This window comes from Urocampus carinirostris, chromosome 5, assembly GCF_059441175.1.
Source record: "Urocampus carinirostris isolate Australia breed hairy pipefish chromosome 5, RoL_Ucar_1.0, whole genome shotgun sequence".
Taxonomy (NCBI): domain Eukaryota; kingdom Metazoa; phylum Chordata; class Actinopteri; order Syngnathiformes; family Syngnathidae; genus Urocampus; species Urocampus carinirostris.
In genome coordinates, this window is record NC_142353.1 from 24,972,096 (window position 1) to 24,995,517 (window position 23,422).

The 23,422-nt window shown below is 41.0% G+C and overlaps 1 protein-coding gene across 1 annotated transcript; it reads right to left on the bottom strand.

Moving 5' to 3' along the window:
* Positions 1–2,819: 2,819 nt before the first annotated feature.
* mrps27 (mitochondrial ribosomal protein S27) lies at positions 2,820–22,663 on the bottom strand. Its single transcript, XM_088336294.1, has 11 exons — positions 22,406–22,663; positions 22,095–22,172; positions 18,113–18,183; positions 17,980–18,038; positions 15,166–15,280; positions 14,459–14,537; positions 11,690–11,805; positions 11,508–11,610; positions 11,282–11,424; positions 9,704–9,856; positions 2,820–3,167 (listed from the first exon to the last, which is right to left on the bottom strand). The coding sequence occupies exons 1-11, from the start codon at positions 22,524–22,526 to the stop codon at positions 2,916–2,918; spliced, it is 1,290 nt and encodes a 429-aa protein (XP_088192420.1). The 5' UTR covers positions 22,527–22,663; the 3' UTR covers positions 2,820–2,915.
* Positions 22,664–23,422: the final 759 nt, after the last annotated feature.

Below are 23,422 nucleotides of genomic sequence, written 5' to 3' on the forward strand. Positions count from 1 at the left end.
TACTCCAAAGTGGAGGAAAAAAATCTGGGAATAGAACATGCCAGTTCTTTGGTTGGCATCACAAACAAGCTGGAAAATATCAGACATCAGTGATATTTCCTGCAGTCAGGAATGTCTCACAGTAGTACAAGTTGCACTGATTAAAAGCTGTGTTTTCATGGATTTATTTTCTCTTTTATTGTCTTTAGAGTCCTGGGCAAAGTTGTTAATCAAGCATTATGAGTAATTATTTGTCAATGTTAAATATTTTTTAAAGGTTCACCCCAGAAAAGGGATCTTAACTAAACACTTTTTTTCGATGATTAAAATAAAATGCTCTTTAAACATTATTAACAAGCCTCATACCATAAAGCAGGGGTCGGGAACCCATGGCTCACGAGCCATATATGGCTCTTTCTATGAGTGCCTGTGGCTCAGAGATAAATTTGATTGCATGCAAATTTTCTCCATCTCGTTCAAAACTTGAGCCATTAATCCTGTTCAGATTCACGCAAAGTCTAACCAAAGCTGAATTTCAATGCAGTACTTTGCAGAATATATAGCGCACGATTTTCACTGCAATTTACAGTCAAGGTGTCACACCCAAAAAAACAAACAAAAAAAAACTCGTTTTGGCTGTACAACGCTAAAGAATCCTTTATATAAAAGCTCACTATATAATCTGTGTTCAGTACTCAGATACCTTGTGATGAAATCCACAGAACAAACTGTAAACACGCCAAAACACCGGAAGATAATTTAAAGTTATTTGATTGGGTGAGTGGGAGGAATGGGTGGAGCTATGCAAAAAGTGCAAGCACTCCCCCCCATCTCTCACCCTACACCGTCTGCGCCAAAGGTAAGCACATCAGGCTCCCTGTTTGCAGAATGTTGTGACGTTTTTACAAAATAATTGTTTGCATCTGGTTTTGAAGCCAATATGTATGAAAAAAAAGGGTCAAAATGAGTTTAACCGATCTTGAGTAATTGCAAGAAAGATACAAGTTTAAAGTGGTATGTTTGTTGATTTTGGGACACGGGCTCTGGCATTATTCTCTTTTCATATTTTTTTATCAAATCATCAAAAATAAATGTGCTGAAGACTAAGCTTTTGTCTGGGGCGCGGGTTTAGCAATTTAGTAAATTTGTCTCATAATATATGGTGTGGATCTTTCCCAAAATAAAATTAATACATTTTTCTTTCATGGCTCTTTAAGTCAAAAAGGTTCCCGACCCCTGCTATAAAGCATACCATAAACTAATAGGCAAATAGGCAAGTCTGCTTTTGTAACTCAGTATATGAAAGGGCTCCAGGAGGGCCTCTAAAATGGGTTGGAACTGCTCATCTGCAGGCTTCTCTCCCTGTCCTTCTTGCAAGTTCAAAATCCATCAATGTCTTCTTTCTATTTTAAGTGTCTACTTAAGATTAAACTTATCTTGTCAAATCGATTCTTGTTGTAAAAGGGGCTAAGCCCAATTAAACCATCCGGTATTCAAATGATCTTTCTTTGCATGCCATACCAAAATATAATCACCTAATTAAGGACCTTTACGAGAAAAACGTAAACCAAACTGTATGTGAACCAAATTCCCCAAGCACAAAAACGTTCATTTCTACTTGTACGGGACGTAAACACCAAGATAATTAAAGTGTTGTCATAGAATACACTAGAGGTCTCAAACTATTTACTTGAGGGCTGCCGGAGCTAGGCTCTGGGTGATGTTTTGGGCCAAATCAGGTTTTCAACAACATTTTATGGAAAACATTCGACTGCTCACAAATTTTGTTTTTCAATCAATCCGTCATAAATTAATGCGTCATCTGCTAGGGTTGCACTTGCATTCTAGTGGTTAAAAATTGTCACCTATTTAAAAAAAAAAACATTAACTATCATACGAAGAAAAATACATGAACTATCACACTAACGTGTATTTTTTTTTAAACTCAGATCAAACTTTTATTTATTTTACATAATATGAATCACACCTAAAGGGAGCTGACATGATTGTCTGCCATCTTGCTGTTCCCCTCAAAATCTATAAAGGTTGCGAAAGGCTGGGCAAACAAAATAAAGGGAAAATGGTGCTTTATGGTCACTTTGAGTCTCTGTAGTTTTTATTCTTACTTGTGCTATTTGGTATTCGTTTTAATTTCACCAAACAATACACCTACATCTATTGGTCAAATACTACAAACTATCTCTCCGGGTGCATTGTGTGAATTTCCCTACTTTGGCTTTTCTAAAAAAAAAAAAAAAAAGTTTAAAACAGTAAGGACGTATGGATGGAATTAATGATATTTGAAAGACGAGTCACACGACACAATCCAGTGATAGCTAATACATACTGTCCCTTTAAATTTTAAAATCAAGGCGCAGGCCTCACACCATCATCCTGAGGACTACTATTGTCCCGTGGGCTGTGAGTTAGAGGCCCCTGGTCTACAGTTTCAGAACATTGTTGGATATTGTTTTCCTTTCTCCCACAGCCTGGGGGATTTATCATCTACCCAACATCCAAACAGACTTACGCATGAAGTCAAGCGCTTCATGTTTGCTATGGGTAGCGGCGGCTTTTGAGAAAAAACAAAAACAGCTCACACTAAGCACGATATAATGCGCTCATTGTGTGTAATGGCCATAACTGACTTCTCTAGTTAGAATTTGTTTTGGATTTTTTCCAGATTAACTATCAGCAAATTGTTGAGTGCAATAACCCTTTCCTTACCCCTGTGAGAAAACTCCACACACACGCGTACAGGAAAAGGGAGGATGTGAGCACAACATTCCCTTCTTTTTTTGCGCATGAGTTCACATGTTGACAAGACTCGCACAACTGAAGCCAGTCAATTGGTTTGCTTTTAATAATGGACAAAGCCCAAAACATTAAGAAAAAAACTGTACATTACCAACACATTAATCTTCACTGTAGAACCTTTAAGCTTGCTGCTGAAGTGCCTCTCTGGCAGCAAGCCGCTGCTGCCTTTCTTCCTCGGCCTTCCTCCTGCTCTCCTGTTCTCTCTGGATCAGTTGCCTCCTCTCGGCCTCCCATGCCCCCAATGCAGTCTTGTACTGGTCTAGGTCTGTTTTTTCCTCTGAGGGCAGCAGCTTTTGTGCCAGAGAGGTCGCCAATGTCCGCAAGTCGGAAGCTTCCACTTTGCCAAGACTCTCCAGCTGGCAGACCATTGCCTGGACACAGCAAAAATTTGTGTTATTCTAGGTCGGAGTATATCTGATATGTGTGTTCACATTTCTGAACAAAAACTGATTTGTATACAGTGGAACCTCTTTATACAAACACCTCTATAAACGAGAATTTTCATGTAAGAGTTTTTAAAAACCAAAATCTACCTTGCTGTACAAAGTAAAATTCAGTTCACGAGCAGTCCCAGAGGCTACCACTAGAGACCACTCATGTAAATGTAAAATGTAGATGGTCTGCATTTATATAGCGCTTTTCAAGTCACTGAAGCCAAAAGCGCTTTACAATGTGCTTCACACTTATCCATTCACAAAATCACACCGATAGCAGTTTAAATTAAGGATTCAGTGTCTTGCCCAAGGACACTTAAACATATAACACGGAGGAGCTGGGAATCGAACCTGCGACCTCTTGATCCCAAGACGAGAGCTTTCACCCGCTTTTAACCCTTGACCACTAGGGTCATAGGAGCACCATTTCCTGTGGCGTATCTTAGGCAAGTACAGCCTGGTGGCACCCATCACGCTCAAGGCCAACAAATGTTTTCGCCCGGTCTCGAACCAGGGACCTTCCGTGTGCAAGGCAAATGTGCTAACCAATGCATTATGGACACACATCAATGATAATGCCATAATAAAAATTAAAAACACAACGCAGCATCATTTTATCCACAACAAGACAGACTCCGTAGAATACCGCAACCTACGATGACTTTTTTTACTGCTACCAGTGACAGATTAGAGTGAAATCGCAAAATAAGATCGGTCTTTTTTAGAAAAAAATAAATCCCGTATAAAAACACAGTGTGAACTGATCAAAAACGTATAAAATAATGGAAAACGATATAAGTAGACAGGTATGCAATCTCCATGACCCCAGGTTGCACCCCACATTCCTCCGCAGCACTCGCACACTTTTGTGACGGTGCTCATAATAAACTCACATTTTATTTTGTTAATATTTTATTTATCTTATTACTGTATTTTTAGATGTTTTATTACTATTTGAAAGTGTTTCTGGTGATCAGTAAGATGTGTTTCGTTATTATTTAGAGTTCAATTGGATGTTTTTGGGAGGACGGGGGTGGACCAATACGTTTTTAATAATTTTATATCGGGAAATTTCGCTGGTTACACGAGCAATTCGAGCTACAAGCACGATCCTAGAACAAATTAAGCTCCTAAGAAGAGGTACCGCTGTACACAAATGGAAGAGAGACGATTCCATCTATACCTTGTCTCTATCCAAGGAATTTGTACCACTTGAGGGCAACAGAGTAAATCGTTGATTTATTTTATTTTGCGGCTAATTTCCACACTAACTGCTAAGCAAACAGTTTCTTTGCCAAATATCTGGCAACGAGTCTTCAATATGTGGAGTTGGCCCTGGACTCCACGGAAACTGTCTGTCATTTTGCCGTCTGGAAGTGAAAGAGAATCGTTCTCTTGTTTCAAGTAATTGACAAATACAACTAGAAACTTGAGCCAAACAGGTATTAAGCAACTGTTTGAAATTAATAAAAGCAAAAGAAAAAATAACTACATTAAAGATTTTATTTTTGAGGGGTTGTTTATTTTCTAATAAATGACCCAAACACTCCCATTTTTTTCTGTTTTGCACAAAATTAAGTAGAGGTCCTTCAGTTTTTCGCAGTATAGGGAGCAGAACCATCCGTCAAAGGTGAAAGTACGCAAAGTGGTGTTGCACTTTTTTCCGTGGGCGGCCTTCATTAGAGCAGACTTGCGGACTTACTGAAAGAGAATGAGAGAGCGAGAGAGAACAAATTGAAACCCAGTACTATTTTAAGTAAGTTTTTGGGGGTTTATTTTAAACGAGAGGGGGGGGTGGGGTGATATTATGACCCAGACCGATAGAGCAAGAAGGCGAGGGAGCAAGAGAAACAAATTAATACACCCTATGTATTTTAAATTAGTTGTTTTGTTTTGTCTTCCCCCCTCGGATGGGTCTGGCCTTGATGCGGCGAGGGGGCTTGCGTGTTCCAGTGACCCTGGAGAGCGATACCGTCGGGAGCTTGCTCCTGGTAGGGTCACCCATGGCGGGCCGGTCTCCGGGGTAGGTTCCAGACAAACAAAGACCCCAGCGTGTCGGTACGCTGTGAGGTGGCAGCCCCACCAACCGACTATCCTGCGGAGGGCTAACAACTCACCCAGGAGAAACATACTTTGTTACGAAACTGACCAGAGAAAGAAGCCGGACTGACCAACACGGTAACGGACCCCAGCCTGCCCCCGACCAACGAGTACGGATCGATCTTCGTCATAAGACCCGTGTCGCCACCTGGAATGTCCAGACACTCCTTCGCCCCGGAGCTGCCACCCTGCTGTCCCGAGAGCTCTGTCGCTATAACATCACCATGGCAGGGCTCTGTGAAGTACGATGGCAAGGCAATGGTGAAACAACAGCTGGCAACCATTGCTATATCTGGAGTGGCCCCGAGAGTCGGACCGGCCTTTACGGTGTGGCTCTTGCCATTCCAAAATCCCTCCGGAGGTCCCTCATCAGCTGGACACCAATAAGCGACAGACTACTGTCTGCTCGATTCCTCCACCATCACGGCAAGATGACAGTGATCGTCGCCTACGCCCCCACCGATGTCGCTGATGAGGATGCGAAGGACGCGTTCTTTGACCAACTCCACCAGGCTGTCAACCAAGCCCCACCACACGACGTCACCATCATCCTCACTGATGCCAACGCCACTCTATCCAGCAATGATCGGTCCCCCGGCTCACCTGTTGGCACCACCTTCGTTGACAGCACAACAAACGACAATGGCAACCGCCTCCTCCTCCTCTGCCACCAAAACAACCTTTGTGTTGCTGACACCTGGTTTCCCCGGAAATGCATCCATCACTGGACGTGGTACAGCCCAGATGGCAGAACCAGGAAGGCATTGGACCACATCCTGATATCACGACGCTGGAAGTCGTTTGTAACCAACTGCCGGGTTTTCAGAGGAGCACAGCTTGGCAACACAGACCATCGTCTGCTGGTGGCCCAGCTCAAGCTAAAGCTCCGAGCCAACCAGCACAAGACTCTGCCTCGCCCCGACTCCTCCCGACTCAGCGACCCCAACATCGCCAGAGACTTCAGTTGCTCCATCCGCCGCTCTCTTGATACCCTGGCTCCTGACAAGCTGACAGACTGGGCGGCCTTCAAGGAAAGTGTCCTCCAGTCTGCTCACAATGTCCTCGGACGCCCGCGATCCTCCCCGAGAAAGCCCTGGATATCAGAGAGGACACTAAACATCATAGACCAGCGGCGTGAGGCCCGACTCCGAGGCGACCTCACAGAGTATCGAAGACTGAATCGCCTGCGCAATGTGGCCATTGCTGAAGATAGGGAGAGGTTTTGGCAGGCAGAAGCCCAACAGCTTGAGTCCGCGGCCAACAACAACAACATGAGCCGCGTATTCAGTCTACTACGCCAAGCCCGTAGCGGCCCACACATAAAGACAGCCCTGGTAAAGGATTCAGACGGCAACCTCATCATGACAGAAGCCAACTGCCTCGAGCGCTGGAAGGAACACTTTAGCCTCCTCTTGCAGCACAGCACCATCCCGGCTGATCCCACCCTCCTAGGGGCTGCGAGCACAGCACCTCCTAACGACACCTGCTGCACAGACCCTGTAACACCCGAGGAAGTGAGAGCTGCTCTGAAGAAGCTGAACACCAAGAAAGCCCCCGGCATCTGTGCCATTACCGGCGAGATGCTCAAGGCCGGCGGTGATGGCATGGTGGAGTGGCTAACCCGCCTATTCAACCAGGTGTGGGAATCGGAGCAGCTGCCCACCGACTGGACCAGAGGAGTCATCCTGCCCTTCTGGAAATGCAAGGGCGACAGGCTTGTCTGTGGAAACCACAGAGGCATAACCTTACTCTCCATCCCGGGCAAGGTCTTTACCAGGATCTTGCTCAGCCGTGCCCTTCCAGCAATCAGAAGCTGCCGCCGTCCCCAGCAGGCTGGCTTTATGCCCAACCGCTCCACAACAGACCACATCTCTGCCGTCCGTTTGCTGATAGAAAAGACCCGTGAATTCCGTAAAGATCGCCATCTATATATCGGATTCATTGATCTGAAGGCCGCCTTTGACACCGTCTGCCACTCTTCACTGTGGAACATCCTCCAAGCTCTCAGAGCACCACCCAAGATCATAGCCCTGTTCAAGCTGCTCTACAGCAACGCAGAGAGCTGTGTCCGTATCAACGGCATTGACTCCGACTGGTTTGCTATCTCCAGCGGCGTTCGCCAAGGCTGTGTGGCTGCTCCCGACCTTTTTAATTGCATCATCGACCATCTGATGTTCAGGGTTAGTGAGCGCATCCCCGGAGTGTCTTTCGGCAACTACCACCTGACTGACCTGGAGTATGCTGACGACACCATCATTCTCAGCACTTCCTTCAGCCAGCTGAGAGACGCTCTGGGCATTTACAGCGAAGAGGCAGCGCGGCTTGGCCTGCAAGTGAGTTGGACGAAAACCAAGTTCATGTATGTCGGTGATGGACCAGATCCACCTCCCATCCAAATTGGTAGCGACATCGTAGAGCCTGTCAAGAGCTTTGTATATCTGGGGTCCATGGTAACAGACAATGGGGACCTAAAACCAGAGATTCTCCGCAGAAGAGCCCTGGCAGCCTCTGCTCTGCAGTCTCTCTGGAAACCACTCTGGCGGCACCAGACCATCGCACGCAAGACGAAGCTCCGCATCTACAACCTCGCCGTACTCCCTATCCTGCTTTATGGCTCAGAAACATGGCCCCTGAACGACACCCTGGCCACAAGAATCGATGGTTTTGATAGCAGGGCTCTCAGAACCATCGAGAACATCAGGTGGCCCCAGCGAGTCTCCAATAAAGAGCTCAGAGCCCGCACGTGCCAGCCCCAAGCATCTTCCTTGGTCGCACAACGCCGCACCCGCTGGTTTGGCCATGTCCTTCGTCTACCACCAGACCATCCGACACGAGCCATTCTCCAGTTTGACCCAAAGGCCGCAGGCTGGAGACGACCACGAGGGAAACCCCGCACTCGATGGCTCGACGTCGTTGCGGGCGACCTCCAACAACACGGAGTTGCCGTAGAGGATGCAGAACAGCTGGCACAAGACCGCCAGCATTGGAAAAACTTGGTTCATCTGGTCGGCTCAACGCACAGGGACGGGACCCCCCGACCTTCGCTGGAGCAATAAGTAAGTAAGTAAGTAAGTTTTGTCTTGTCTTGGGGGAGAAGAGGGAAATTAGATCAAAGTCCCGACTGTCCGACTGAGAGAGCGAGTAAGAGAGAGAGAGAGAGAAATGCCACGCTTTGGCGCCATGACAAAGGCGAGATGCACAAATCCTTCTCAGCGAATTGCAGAGGTAGGCAGAGCTGTGTCCACTCACAATAGAGTACGAAAAGACCCTACGATGTGAATTGGCACCAGAGATCTCAACTCGAAGGGTTGTGATCGGCGTGAATCTGGGTTGCCCCCCCCGAAGACCGGAGTGCAATACCGCATTACTACCACTAGCTGTAGGAGAGCTGTAGCGCTTTTATACCTTTAAGGCTGGTAAAACAAATCCAATTAGGAATTTTACAGGTTTTTAGTTTGCTTAGTTTGTGCAAGTTATGACAAGATGATTAATGATCAACGGATCGCTTGTGGACTTTGAAAAATGACCACTCCATTCCCACAGCAAGAATTGTGACCGTGTCACGTAGCTGAAGGTGAATGCACCCATATCATTCAAAATTTGCATTATATAGAGACATTTTTACAAGAGAACTCAGTTTCAAAACAAATTGCTTGCAGTTATCAATGACAGAACAGTCAAAATAAACCTCAACGGTCATAAGTAACGCCGTGAAGGACAGACATAAGAAGTGCGTTATTCATCAATACGGGACACAGACTCTGGCCTTATTATTCTTTCATAGAATTTATGAGATAAATAAATGTCACACAGTAAAATAAAATTAACTTAAATGTTAGCTTTGTCTTGAGATCAGGTTTAGCAGCTTGGTTAAATTTTGTCTCGTATAGTATGGTGGGGCTTTTACAGAAAAAAAGAAAATTGCTCTTAAGGCTCTTTGAGTCAGAAAGGATCCCGACCCCTGGTCTTGTCTTAATAGTACCAAAACATAAGGCAAGGGTAATTGCGCACAACAATTTGGAGGACGAAACAGAGTTTACTACTACGCAAAAACCCACACATGCCACCCCTGCATCTCACCAATACCAGATCCCTTACCCATTAAACAGATGACATGGAGCTACAACTCTAGGAAAACCGCTACATTTGTGACTGTTAAATTTTAAAGATCTTTGAAACCTGGCTCAAACAGAGGATCATTGATGCTAGCGTGAAGCTATCAGGGCATGTATCTACATCATTGACTTGGACTGAAAAGGGTAACCCTCATATTTTGTTGTACACTTGTATAATGACAATAAAGATCATTCATTCGTTGATTCAATGCTTAGTTAGCTTTCTAATCGCGGCCTTGAGCAAAATTTCCATCCCACCTTGAATTTGCTGTGATATTCAGAAAGTTTTTCCATTTCCGCCTGGTCACAGTCATCCAATTCTTTTTGTTCTCCCTCCCCAGCCGACTCCTCTCCAGACGAATCAGACGAGCTAAAGGACAGCTCCTGCAGCACGTCCTCTACGAAAGCCAACTGAAATGAACAAAATAATTAATTTAACCAGCTACTACAGCTAACACACACACACATAAGACAGTTTGCCGGATGTGCTATTTGACAGGTGACCGTGTAATGTAATCTTAGCACTGACCGGGAGGCACTGCAACAATGTCTTCCTAACATCAATTTATCCAGTGGTGCTTACGTGTGCACTCGCCATTATTGTCTGTCATGCCGTGTTTGGCCCTTTGGGTCTAAGATGTTTACAGACACACCGGGCAAAATGGCCCCTCTATAAATCTTGTTACAATAAGGCTAAACAACAAAATTGGACCCGACTGTCTCATTATGAAAATTTGACAAATGTGTGTGCTTTTTGTCTGATAAATGGCGTCTGTGTTATGCTCTTCAGGAGATGAGGTTTATGCTGCAAAGCTCAACAAGAGAATTAGAGGGCATTATGGGTAAAACATAACCTAAAATAACAGCAAATACATTATTATTCAGAGACTGTCATTATAACGTAGTTACTATGGCAACCTCAGACGTCCTACTTTAGTGGTCTATGCAGCTGGGTTGATACTTGGAAAAAACCCAATAAATCACTCGAAAATCTTTTTAATTTACTTTTTGGCTGGAGGCTAATTGCCACAATTAAGCCCTTATAATATTCACACGTCTCGTTCCTGGAGACCACGGTTTTTCGAAGCAACTTGAATCAATAACGGCAATAAGAAACTGGTTAAAATTGTCAGTTAATTGAAAAGGTGTAAACAAAATAACTTTAGTAAATAATAACTTAATCATGACATAGCGAGAGAACACGTCACATAAATACTTTTGTCCGATTTATAGAGATTGTTGATAAAATGGAGTGGGGCCAATAGATGCTGTTTGAGCTGCAATTGTTCCTTGTTAAAACATTTGGACCATATATTCTGGGCTATATTTCATTGAGCCTTAATACCCAAAAATAAGGTGGATAAAGTTGGAATTGCGCATAGTTACAATTAAACGATACTACATTCAGTAACTGTTCTGCCTTTGAGAAACAGAGTAGTCTTCGAGTGCCCTCTTGTGGTTGACATGTTAATTGTGGTTGCTAAAATTGTTTTTAGTGGTAAAACCAGACGTCATATTGTTCATTTGTGTTCTATGGAATAAATTATTTAAATTTAAATGTATTATTATTTTTTAATCCAACACAAGCTTTAATTCCATGTGCCTTGCAGGCAAGTGCTCCTTACAATACAAAAAGTATATCAATAAGGAACACATAGGGGGGAGCGCCTTATAAACCAGTGTGCTTTACATTGCAGATAATGCGGAATATCCGAAATCTTTAATTTAATACTATGGAAACAGATTTAAGGTTGATGCATGTAAGGCACTCAAATGCACAAGTAGAGTAAAAGACTAAAAACAAAAACTGCTATTGAAACACATTTCAGTCCTTACAGAGTCTTTTGTCAGTTTGACATCTGTGGTGGAGGCAGCAACACTCTCCATGACGGTCAGTGCACGTTGCATATACCCGCGCTCCCAAGATAGGGGCATGCCTTTGAACACAGCGTGGATGCCATTTTGCATCTCGACCTTGCCTGGTGAAAATAATAACGCAATGTATAGCCAAGAAAACAGCATGTAGTTTCCCCCCTGCTATCAGTTCTTCATTGATCCTCACCTAGCAGCACGTTCCCCAGAAAGCAAGCAGTATGGCCTATGCTGTTGTCTTGCTTGAGGCCGCAGATCAGCAGTGATGCTCCCAGCCCCCTCTCCTGCATCATCTGTTGATATGTGATAGCTGACATCATTCAAGAAGAGACCCATTTTCCCGGCACGGCTCCAGCGTTCGGTTGCACTCACATTGAGTTGAGGTTTAGTTGCTAAGTAACAGGCTAGAGTGTACAGAGACAGGACCTGCGTGGAGAGAGGGTCAAAGGCCTCCTGAAGCATCACCTCCTCCACCACAGAGGATGCACCTGGAAATAGAAACTTTTAGCACCACATAATAAACCATTGAGTATGTTTACATGCAGTATTCCGGTTAAGCATTATGATCCAATTATGGCCTTAGACCAACTGAAAATAGCCGGATTGAAAGTGATGTGTTAGTCTAACGGTGGACAAACATTTTGTTTCATGGGCTGCATTGGGTTTAAAAACTTGGCAAAAGGTCCGGGCTAGGAAGGAACTTATTTCTATCATCTACTAATAGTCTCAAATCCAATATATGAGAGAAAAAAATAGGCCTATCCAAATTTTCATACGATTGCTTCTATTTCAAATAGACACATCTGCATTTTTCTATGTAAACACTTAAAATTCTGAAAAAAAATAAAAATAAAATGACATTTTTTTAGAATAGCAGTGACGATATGAAGCTATGAAATAATAAATGTGCAGTCGTCTACATGTGCATTTTATGTTTTAATTTGTCTATGGTAGACCATCCAATCAAACTGGTTTTGAAAACACTCAGAATACATGCAAAGTCTAATGTCCTATCTATTACGTCCTTTTTTAAGAACTAAATTTGATAGTATGCATTAAAAAACTTGAAAAGGCAATAGGGTTAGCTCAGAAGTAGGGTTTATGCATGAAATATCTTGATAAATACATAATAATACATAATAAAATAGAAAGTTGAGAAAAATGTAGCCAGCTATTTGAATGTTTGGAACCCTGTGTGCAAGAGTGGCACAGAATTCAGCATTTATTTTATTAGTATTGCCTTTTCCATTTCATGCATACTATATTTTCAACATTTGGCAGGTTGGATTAAAAAGCATAATGGCCTGCATGTGCCCCCAGGCTGTATTTTCATATACTTCATATATGAGATTCACACCCATATGAATAATATTTAAATTGACAGTCAATGAACAAAAAGAGCTCAGAATAATACTCGATAAAAAGTTAGATTTGAAAGCTGAATTCAAAACCATACAAATTAAAACTACCAAAAGTATCTCAATTATATGGCGTGCCCCCACCCCCCCAAAAAAAAAATCACAAACCAGAAAGCTCTATATATTGTTTACTCATTTGACCATATTTGAACTATTGTGATTATTCATGGAAAAACACCCACCCTACAAAACATATTAAAACTACAAAAAAAAAATGACAATATTTTTCACAACTAGTTATCTTTATCTAGTCTATGTTACAGAACAGAGACGTCTTGATACAAAGACTAATAAGTTCATTCTCTCCCACCCTTGCCACCAGTGCACTGCAAATCACACCAGACAACTTATTGACAGCTACAATGTAATTAATATATTGGGCAATCAGTGCAGAGGATCGTATAAATGCTACCAGAAGAAGTGAAAAGAATAAAAAGGCTTGTCCAAAAAATACATTCTTCTCAGAGTATGTGCTTGAAGATGCAGATGATGTCTGCCTGCTTAACACTTCACTTATTGAAACATAAATATTTTGTTTGTTTGTTTGTACATGATTCAATTGTTTGTTTGTTTGTACATGATTCAAATTGAATCGTTTCTTGTACATGATTCAATTGTTTGTTTGTTTGTACATGATTCAAATTGAATCGTTTCTCCGGCGCCGTCACGAATGGCAGCCACTCCAGCAGCTCCCGTGTTATTTTCGATTGTTCTCAGCTCAGGGATGCTGCTGGAAAAGTGAATTTCCCTTCGGGGATGAATAAAGTATCTATCTATCTATCTATCTATCTATCTATCTAATCGATAATTGCAGGCATGAGAACTGATGCAACGGCTGAGAAAAATGGTGGACGAGCTGAATGGAGCACTGAGTCGCCCTTATAAGAATCTGCTCCAAGAACTAGATGCTAAGTCGGCTAAACACTTTGCTGCACAGACAAAACACTTCTAAATATCAAATATGTTGAAAACTGTTGTGTGCTCTACGATAAAGCTTAATACGTTGAAATCCACTGTCAAATTATGAACAGGTAAAACGAGACTCAAGCGTTCAGAAGATAAAATCATTTCGCCAAAGTAAAAATATTCAACTTACCCAACAGTTATTTCTATGCAAGGAGCAAATGCTCTGTGTTTTACTGTTCTAATACTCTCCCCAAAAATGAATTATGAAGTCGTTTTAGTAAAGTTGGCGTGAGTGACATATGCTTGGAGGGCCATTCAACACAATGGGATATTTTTGTTTATTATTTTAAAATGCCTTTCAAGATAACATGTATGTTCTATTGTTGGATTTTACCAAGTAAATTTCCCCCAAAAAATGAAATATATACTCCAGTTCGACTCGTACTCATTCTTAATTATGTATGTTTTGGCTGGTGCAATTAATAATCCAGAGGGACTTATAATCGGAGAAAACGGTTAATGATTCATTCAAATTGGTCCAAAAATCCAAATTATTGTCCTAGTCAATTCCTTTCATGTAAACGTTCCCACTATAGCTCTTAACCCAAACACTGGGCAAAAGTTTGAGTTCGAAAGTCACTTTTAATTTTTTTGTTCTACAATTTTTCAATTAACAACTTTTACCCCATGACAGGATCTGTGGATATACAAAAAAAAATACTGTAGGGGTACATAACATTCCAATGTAAACATATAGGAACCCCACTCCCAACAATTTTCCATGTTCCTCCAAATGTGCAAGGACATGATAGCCTACTCTTGAAGTCTTCATCCTTTAAGTAGGAGTCAATGAGCAAGTTGAAGGTGAAGTTGTCAGGGAAGATTCCATACTGGACCTACCACAAATAAATAAATCAATTATAACATTTTTTAAAAATGCTTATTTTTACACTCCACATAATATTGAAATTAAAATCCAAGGATTGGAATGAAAAAATTGTGAAAGCATGATATAAATTTTGGTTGAAATTTGATATATAATATATTGATATATAATATATACTTTCAATCTAAATCGATTGCATGGCGTATGCTAAACTGTTTTCTGTTCATTGCAGAACATCACGGCTACACTGCCATATGAACCTAAGTGAACACACCCGTAATAACATCCATATGCTCTTCCTGCACTCTGTATCAGTATTATGGTGTTCATAACAATATACTCATAGTTATTTTTGATTAAAAAAAAGTAAGTATTGATCAATTCAGCTGTTTTCTCTCCAACACTACTTTTTTGGAACCATGTTTACTAAAGCTACATAACGAATTGTAGACAAAAAGTAAAGACACACATTATATTAAGTGGAATTTTGCGTGAATGTAATTTTTCTGTTTCTGGAAATGGCATGTAGTAGTAAAAAATATACGTTTCTAGCCATTGGTTAGCCCATTGCCATTGGTTAGCCGGAAAAAAAGTTATCATGCATCTCCATGTAAAATTACACAAAAACTTAATCTTACCTTGTTTTGAAGTGTGTGCAGTGCCTTGTCTTTGGCGCCATATTTCAGACATTGCCTGATCCAACTGTGAATTGTCCAGTCTCTGAGATACCAACAATTTGGACTATGACGGAACCTAGGAAGTGGCAAAACATTGATTAAAAAAACAGCAACATCAAATACAAAAAGGTGACAAATTCCAGAAAACTGTCTAATGCACAATCAGGAATAAAAGCAGCAACAAATAGTAATATATTGTACGTTTTACTATTTTTTTTCCCAAATGTATTGAATAGACATTCAGTTATGTTGCCGATGGCTGCTCATTTGGTCTTGTATTGCTTTAATGTTTGTATTTTAACTTGAACTTTTTTTGTTTACACATTTCTCAAGTGTTTTCGTAAGACATTTTCTTCATGTTTTGTACGTTTCCTAACATTAATACTAGCATCTTTACCATAATAAATAAAAACAGGCTACAGAAAAAAAAGGTGAGTTCAGAAAAAAGTTTGGAGGTTTAATATTTTTATATTTTGACTCTATTGTTGATGATCTTTTAACAAATGCTAACCCCTATTGCATAGTTTACAAGAGACAAGCTCTAAAAGACACTATTACACGGTCATTTATTAATATACTTAGGAGAATAAAAAAACCTTCAAACTCACATCGACAATAATGGAAATTTTGGTATTTCTAGTAACCCTCAAGGGTCACTGTGTAATATTTTACCACGAGATGTCGCTGCATTGTGTAGTGCAACCAAAAACGAGTGCTACACAGCACAAGGAAGAATACAAACTACAGAGACTCAAAGTGACTAAACCATACTTTATTTTTTACTGCAGACAAGAAAAAGCCAAGTGGCTCATTTTTACTTTGAAGCTGCGTACCTCAGAAAATAATCCTTTGTGACATCTACCGTATTTTTCGCACTATAAGGCGCACCTAAAAGTCTTAATTTTTTTCAAAAGCTGACCATGCGCCTTATAATACAGTGCGTCTTATTTATGGATCAACATTAAATCACAAGGTCTCGCAACCTACGCAACAGCCGCCGACTCGATTTTCCCCCGAACGTGGAGTAGTCCGCGGTGTATGCTGGGATTTATATACCGGCGTTTCATTGGCTAACTAATGTGTCAATCATCATTTGAATCGATCACTATTGGCTGAAGTTATTGGGAGCCTCGGATTGGCTAGAGCGCCAAAACAAACCCTGCAATTGGCCGAAAAAGATGTATCACTCATCCGTTGAATCGATCGCTATTGGCTGAAGTTATTCAGAGCCTCGGATTGGCTAGAGCGCCAAAACAAACCCTGCAATTGGCCGAAAAAGATGTATCACTCATCCGTTGAATCGATCGCTATTGGCTGAAGTTATTCAGAGCCTCGGATTGGCTAGAGGGCCAAAAAAACCCCTGCAATTGGCCGAAAAAAAATGTGTCAATCATCCGTTAAATCAATCGCTATTGGCTGAAGTTATTCGGAGCCTCGGATTGGCTAGATGGCCAAAACAAACCTTGCAATTAGCCGAGTTTAGCAATGGCGTAGCAAGCTTGCTAAAGTACACCCTAAAGAAACATGTTTTATTAGTCTGTATTTGCAAATAATTTACTCTCCTGGATTTACTTCACTCACGGTTGTAAGAAGACCATGATTGCGTATCATTATTGAACGTGAGAACTTAGGTGAGCTATGCGGCTTTATATTTTCCCGGTATCTTGTTTTAGAACGATCTTGATGTTGCTGTGATGAGTTGAGTGAATTCAACTCAATTCCAAGTGTTTATTGTCATATGCACAGTAAAGTTGCGAGCGAAAAAGAAAATAGAAACTTAGAAATGTTTGGCATTTCTTGAATCCCAAGACTTTAACCTTCCGAATGATATTTGAAATGATGCATTTGAGTGACATCGTACGGACACCGCATCCGCACGTGTCTACGACACGTATTTGCTTCTTTGCAAGCTTTGGGAATGTTAAGGGGGTAATCAGTTGGACTGAATCATCTGACTGTTTTGTCAACGTTCCCATTGTAGCGCCTTATAATCCGGTGCGCCTTATCTATGGAAGATATAGGACCAAAAACTATTTTTAGGGGGTGCGCCCTATAACCCGGTGCGCCCTATAGTGCGGAAAATACGGTACTTAAAAATACATTGTGTAATAGATGACCACTAGATGTCAATGTATTATTTAATACAAACAAAAACCGATGCCAAAATAGCACAGGGTAACAGCAAAATGCAAGACAAAGATGGCAACAACTACTAGGTATGAATTCCGCTATGTAAATGAAAATACAAATTTCTCGACCTATGAATATCAGTCAAAAATAATTTTTGGTTCGTAGTGTGCCGCAAAATGTTTCCAATGTAAAAAACATGCCCCGGCTCAAAGAAGGTTGAAAAATACTCTTAAACATTGATCCAAACATTTTACACATCAGTTTTGATATGTTGCACCACTAATAGATAGATACACTTTTTTGCTTCGGGCACCCAATGATTAAGGCACAACATTTTACCTACTTAAAAATTTAAGGGAAATCAGATGAGAACAAGTAGCAAATAATAGTTACTGTAGTTAATTTCACCCTGTTGTTCGACGGAACGCATGCGAAAGAACACTTGGTCGAGTAAGAAACATCCTAAATGACGTTATCAGATTTCGAGTGGGAGAAATAAACAGGAAAGTTGAGAACAAAGGAGAGCATGTGAGCAAGCAAAAAGCAAAACAGACAAAGCAAATAGACAATACGTTCCAGGAAAATACAGAAAAGGCTTGCAAAAGTGCAGCTGCAAACTCAAAAATAGCAGAATATTTGACTGACTTGTAAAGGTAATACTCCGCTTGATCCACCTCCTCTCTGGACGATATATTGTCTACAAACTGGAGAAAAAAATACACATAAATCTGATTCCAGAGCAAGTAAAAAAATATATGATATAGATGTCAAGGCTCACCATTGATATAGTCAGGGAGCTCACAGGAAGATTCTTCTCATAGGTGCTGTCCATGTTGTTGGCTAGCAAAGCTATGCAAAAACATTTTTGAAAACAATTTATTTTAATGAGGGCTGTCAGTGCAAACAATCTTTTTTTTTAAATATGATTCAAGTCCATGGTGACACGCCAAGGACACTGCTGCCATGCAAATCCATAAATCAGTCTTTTTCAATAACACCATAAATATATCTTCTGTTCGATTTTTTTTTGTAGCAACATAAAATGTAAGTCAAATAAGTTATTTTAAAGGTTATCCAAATTGTGCAGACATAAGATTTATAGCCAATCAGCATCAAGAATGATCAACTGCTGTCCACCACGTCATATTACAAAGATGATAAAAAAATTGTTGCCATGGCAATGGAAGAGAGATTAATCATTGAAGTTCGAGGATGCATAGAATCCCTACGTCAAGAACACGAGGAGTGCACGCAGACCACACAATACAAACACACTTTTTGCAAGGGTCAGTTTATTTGGCCAGTTTGTATTTTTGAATACTTGATAAGCATTTTATGTTATATATTAATAGAAAACAAAGTTGCAGTGCGTTGGCGCGGGGGTGCCCACGTCATGTGAATTTGGTGCGATGTTAAGAGGACACACAAATATTGCACATGATTGCACCGTGGATTTACACCAATTGCTCTTGTTACAGAGTCATGTTTATTTGTACTGCCCTCAATCAGAAAAACAGACAACCATTACAACGTCCCCTGATCTGTAAACTACACGAGGGCAAGGTAAAACTCGAGAACGACGGCATGAGGAAAATTAATCAACCTTGAGAAGGAGTCTCACATAAGGTAATCCCCCTTACAGGAAGATCAGACTGCAATGGATGTGGCAAGGGCATCAACAGACAAAACACAGTCATCATCAACTCATCCACACTAAATAATGTAACAACAAAATGCCCCGTTGACAGCTTCCTGCCCCAAAATTTTGACTAATGCAGCAAGCTCTAGATCAGAGGTTGACCACCTATGGCACGCGTGCCAGCAGTGTCACGCGAGGGGTTAACCAGTGGCACGCGAGCGCACGGCAACATAATGATATATTTTTTAAACGCGCATTTTTACCTGAAATTTAGACATTTTCAGTTGTGCGATGTGTTGTTTAGCGACTTTATGGTCGCGCCCCTGCTCCGTGTGTGAGCGAGTGTCTGTGTGGTGCCTCGCAAAGGAGGAGTGATTAGTGTATTAACCCTCCCACAGAAACACCGGCGCGCGATAAATAAACGAATCATGACAGCTCCTCCCGCAAAAAAATCTTGTTCTTTTCAGCCAGCGTGGACAGATGACTGGCTTTGTGCAAAAAATGACCGTGCTGTTTGTGCATTATGCCTCGAGAGCATTGTACCTCACACGTCAAGTGTTAAACGTCATTACGAGACGAAACATGAACATGAATTCAACCACGAGTCTGACTTGGTGGAGACATTAAAACGCATTGTGTCCAGGTACGACAAACAAACACGGACCCTGAAAACATTTGCCACTGCTTAAAACGCCACTACCGAAGCAAGCTATCACATTGCTCACTGCTTGGCAAAGCACAGAGAACCATTTACTGATGGTGAATATATCAAAGGGGTGTGCTTCAAGTTTTGAAAGTTTCTGAAATAAGATTTTATTGATGAATGGTATGGTAGCTGTCCCTATCACTTGATTTTGATTGTAGTTCATTGTTGATGAAGAATAGTTGAAGTCATGGAGGTCTACAGGCCTTTCCACATGTTGCTCACATTCATTTTTGAGTTTGTTGATGAACAAGAATAGTGGAAGATAAATTGGTCTGTTATAAAATTTCAATGTATATCCATGTTGTATATTCAGACTGGACAGCTCTGTTGGATATAAAAAAAATTGTTGTGCAAGTCATTAATCTTGGTGTGGCAGACTGATGTACAAGGACATTTGAAAGTGGCACGCCACACCGAAAATGTTGCTGACCCCTGCTCTAGATGATGCGTCCAAGTGCTGTAATGACGGCTTGGAATGCATACACAGTGGACCACCCAGGTTCTCGTGTTATCTTTAATTGTCTTGTTCAAATTAATGTTACAACTGTTATCGTTATTATTACTGTAGGAGAAATACAAACAACCTTGACCCTGCGCATTCCTGTGAAAATACAGTGGAACCTCTGTTTTCGAACGCCTTTCAGTTCGAACAAATCGGTTCATGACCAAAAATTTCGATAAATTCTTGCTTCGCTTTTCGTTCAAAAAAATCGGAGTTCGAACGCCGGTACGCTAGGGTGCGATGCTGAGCGGCCTACGGGTGTAGATTGCCCCCACCTCTCGTGAAGAACTGTTATGACATGCACGCGCAATTCTTTTTGCTTTCGCTTTAGATATCGGTGAACGGAGTGTTTTAGCCCCTAATTATGCCTCCGAAGAAGGTCGGTGCAAGCAGCAAAGTTGCTACAGGTGAAAAAAGAAGGGTAGTGCGTACAACTATTGCATTTACGAAAGAAATAATAGCAAAATATGAAGAAGGTGTGCGAGTTTCCCTTCTTTCGAGGGAATAGAGCAGGGGTCGGGAACCTTTTTGACTCAAAGAGCCATAAAAGCAAAAAATATTAATTTTATTTTGGGAAAGAGCCACACCATATATTATGAGACAAATTTACTAAATTGCTAAACCCGCGCCCCAGACAAAAGCTTAGTCTTCAGCACATTTATTTTTGATGATTTGATAAAAATTATGAAAAGAGAATAATGCCAGAGCCCCTGTCCCAAATTCAACAAACAGACCACTTTAAACTTGTCTCTTTCTTGCAATTACTCAAGATCGGTTAAACTCCTTTTGACCCTTTTTTTCATACATATTGGTTTCAAAACCAGATGCAAGCATTTATTTTGTAAAAACGTCAGAACATTCTGAGAATAGGGAGCCTTATGTGTTTACCTTTGGCGAGAGATGGGAGGGAATGCTTGTACTTTTTGCATAGCTCCACCCATCCCTCCCACTCACCCAATCAAATGACTAAGTTCTCTTCCGGTGTTTCGGCGTATTTACAGTTCTGTGGATTCATCATAAAGTATCTGAACACTGAACACAGATTATATAGTGAACTTTTAAATAAAGGATTCTTTAGCGTTGTACAGCCAAAACGAGTTTTTTTTCCCCCTTTTTTTGTGTGACACCTTGACTGTAAATTGTAGTGAAAAACGTGCCCTATATATACTGCGAAGTGTTTCCTATGCATTTAGCTTTGGTTTGGCTTTACGTGTACCTGAATAGGATAGACTATCCCGGTTTTGAACAAAATGGAGAAATTTTGCATGCAATCAAATTGGTCTCTGAGCCACAGATACTCATAGAAAGAGCCATATATGGCTCGCGAGCCATAGGTTCCCGACCCCTGGAATAGAGCATGGCTTCTGCAGACCTTCACAAAGGTAAGAAATCCTATTCATAATTCTTTTCTTTATCCTTTAACCGCTCACCACTTTTTGTGGAGACCCGGGTGCTAAATGACATGTAAACGACCTGATTTTTTTTTTAGTTGTACACGTTCATGTTAGCGAACGTACGATTAGCCTGGGTTAGCTTCATGTTTACGTTCATGATAAGCATTCAGGGTGTTGGAACGGATTAAAACGATTTTACATTACTTTTAATGGGAAAAACGATTTTCGGTGATCGAACAGGGTTCTGGAACGGATTATGGTCGAGAACCGAGGTTCCACTGTATCATATTTTAGACCGTCCCTGGTACAGAAAAGGTTGAGGACCACTGCCTTATACAAATTTTATTCTACATAATCGGCATTTAACAATAATAAAATACATAGTGTACAATCATGGGAGTGCGATAATATACAGTAGTTTACATGGCAAGCTAATGGTCACGTCATAGCAAAATACACTATACTGTATAGTCTATCGTATGGCATGCATAAAATGCATGTCAACTACATTATTCTTACCCAAATTCTTGGAGTCCTTTTCTCTTGACTCCCATAACGCAGTGTCTGAATAAGCTGCTGAAAGTAGCCATCTTCTGGCTGCAAATGCACACGAAGAACATCAATCCTAACAGTAACAAAGAGTCCAAATGACAACTGAAATAAAAGAAATGAGACTGACAATTCTGTTAACTGTAGTTTGCACAAACGTCTCGGACATTTTGCTTTTATTCATCGAACGTCAAAATCTTAGCAACAATTCCAAATAACAAAACAGTGAGAATAAACTGTTCAAAATGTCAGTGGGATGGGAAAAATATACAAACACTTACCCGTCACAGACAAAGATAAAGGTTTAACTTTGACAATAGCTGTCACGTAGTGTCTTAGCATGGAGGCTGCCATCTTTAATTTAGGAATAGACCACTCGTAAGCAAGTGCGGAGGGGTGCATAAGGAAACTACACTTTTGGTTTAGACCATCATTAAATTTGTGGGCTACACCAGGAGATTCGAAGTCGTTTTCGCCGAGGGGAGAATCCGCGTAATGTCTGTCCTCATAGGCCGGGCCTGGTGTTACTTACAAGTGTAACGTGTTACCGAATGGTATGTAAAACAAATGTGAATGCTTTTTCATGCAAAATGTTAAATGACTCTGAATTTGTCATTTATCCAAGTGACAAACACAACAGTTTTATACATTTATACACATTTATAATAGGTTATAAACAAAATACATGAAAAAAGTCTATCTTTTTTAAAATTTTGGGGATGATTTATGCCTCAATTCCATTTATTGTCATTGATATGGAAATACTGCCATTTAGTGGCGCCGAGCCGTCACTTCACTCGGATGATGGTCAATAGGCTTTATGGCAGGGGTGTCAAACTCATTTTAACTCGGGGGCCACACGATAGAACAAACATTCTGTCGGGGGCCGGACTAGTAGATCAAAGAAAAAGAAAAAGAGGGATAAAGAAATAAGAGCAAGAGGGAGGCAAAAGAATAGAGAGGGTGGGACAAACAAAGAGAGAGAGGGAGAGAGCGTGAGAAACAAAAGAGATAAAAAGAGAAGTCATGAGAGAAGGGGAAAGAAAGGGAGAGGAAGACAGAGATCCAAAGAGAAATAGAAAGACAGTAGGAGAAAAAAGAGAAAAGAAAGCGCAAAGGGTAGGAAGAGAGAAAGAGAAAAGAGAGAAAAGGAAAAAAGGAAGTTAGAGTAAAAGAAGTTAAAAAGACACAGAGAGAGAAAGAGACAAAGAGCAACAAAGGAAGAGAAAAAGAGAGACACAGAGAGTGAAAGAGACAGAGACAGAGAGTGGGAGAAAAGGTGTGGAAGAGAGAGAGAG

What these genes read in the sequence shown, in the direction of transcription:
- mrps27 (XM_088336294.1), bottom strand. Translation starts at nt 22,526, where the DNA reads ATGCACCCCTCCGCACTTGCTTACGAGTGGTCTATTCCTAAATTAAAG. An exon ending in GCGGAGTATTACCTTTACAA is followed by an intron (nt 15,281 to 17,979) that starts GTCAGTCAAATA and finishes GCCACTTCCTAG; the next exon opens with GTTCCGTCATAGTCCAAATT. An exon ending in TGCACACACTTCAAAACAAG is followed by an intron (nt 14,538 to 15,165) that starts GTAAGATTAAGT and finishes TATTTGTGGTAG; the next exon opens with GTCCAGTATGGAATCTTCCC.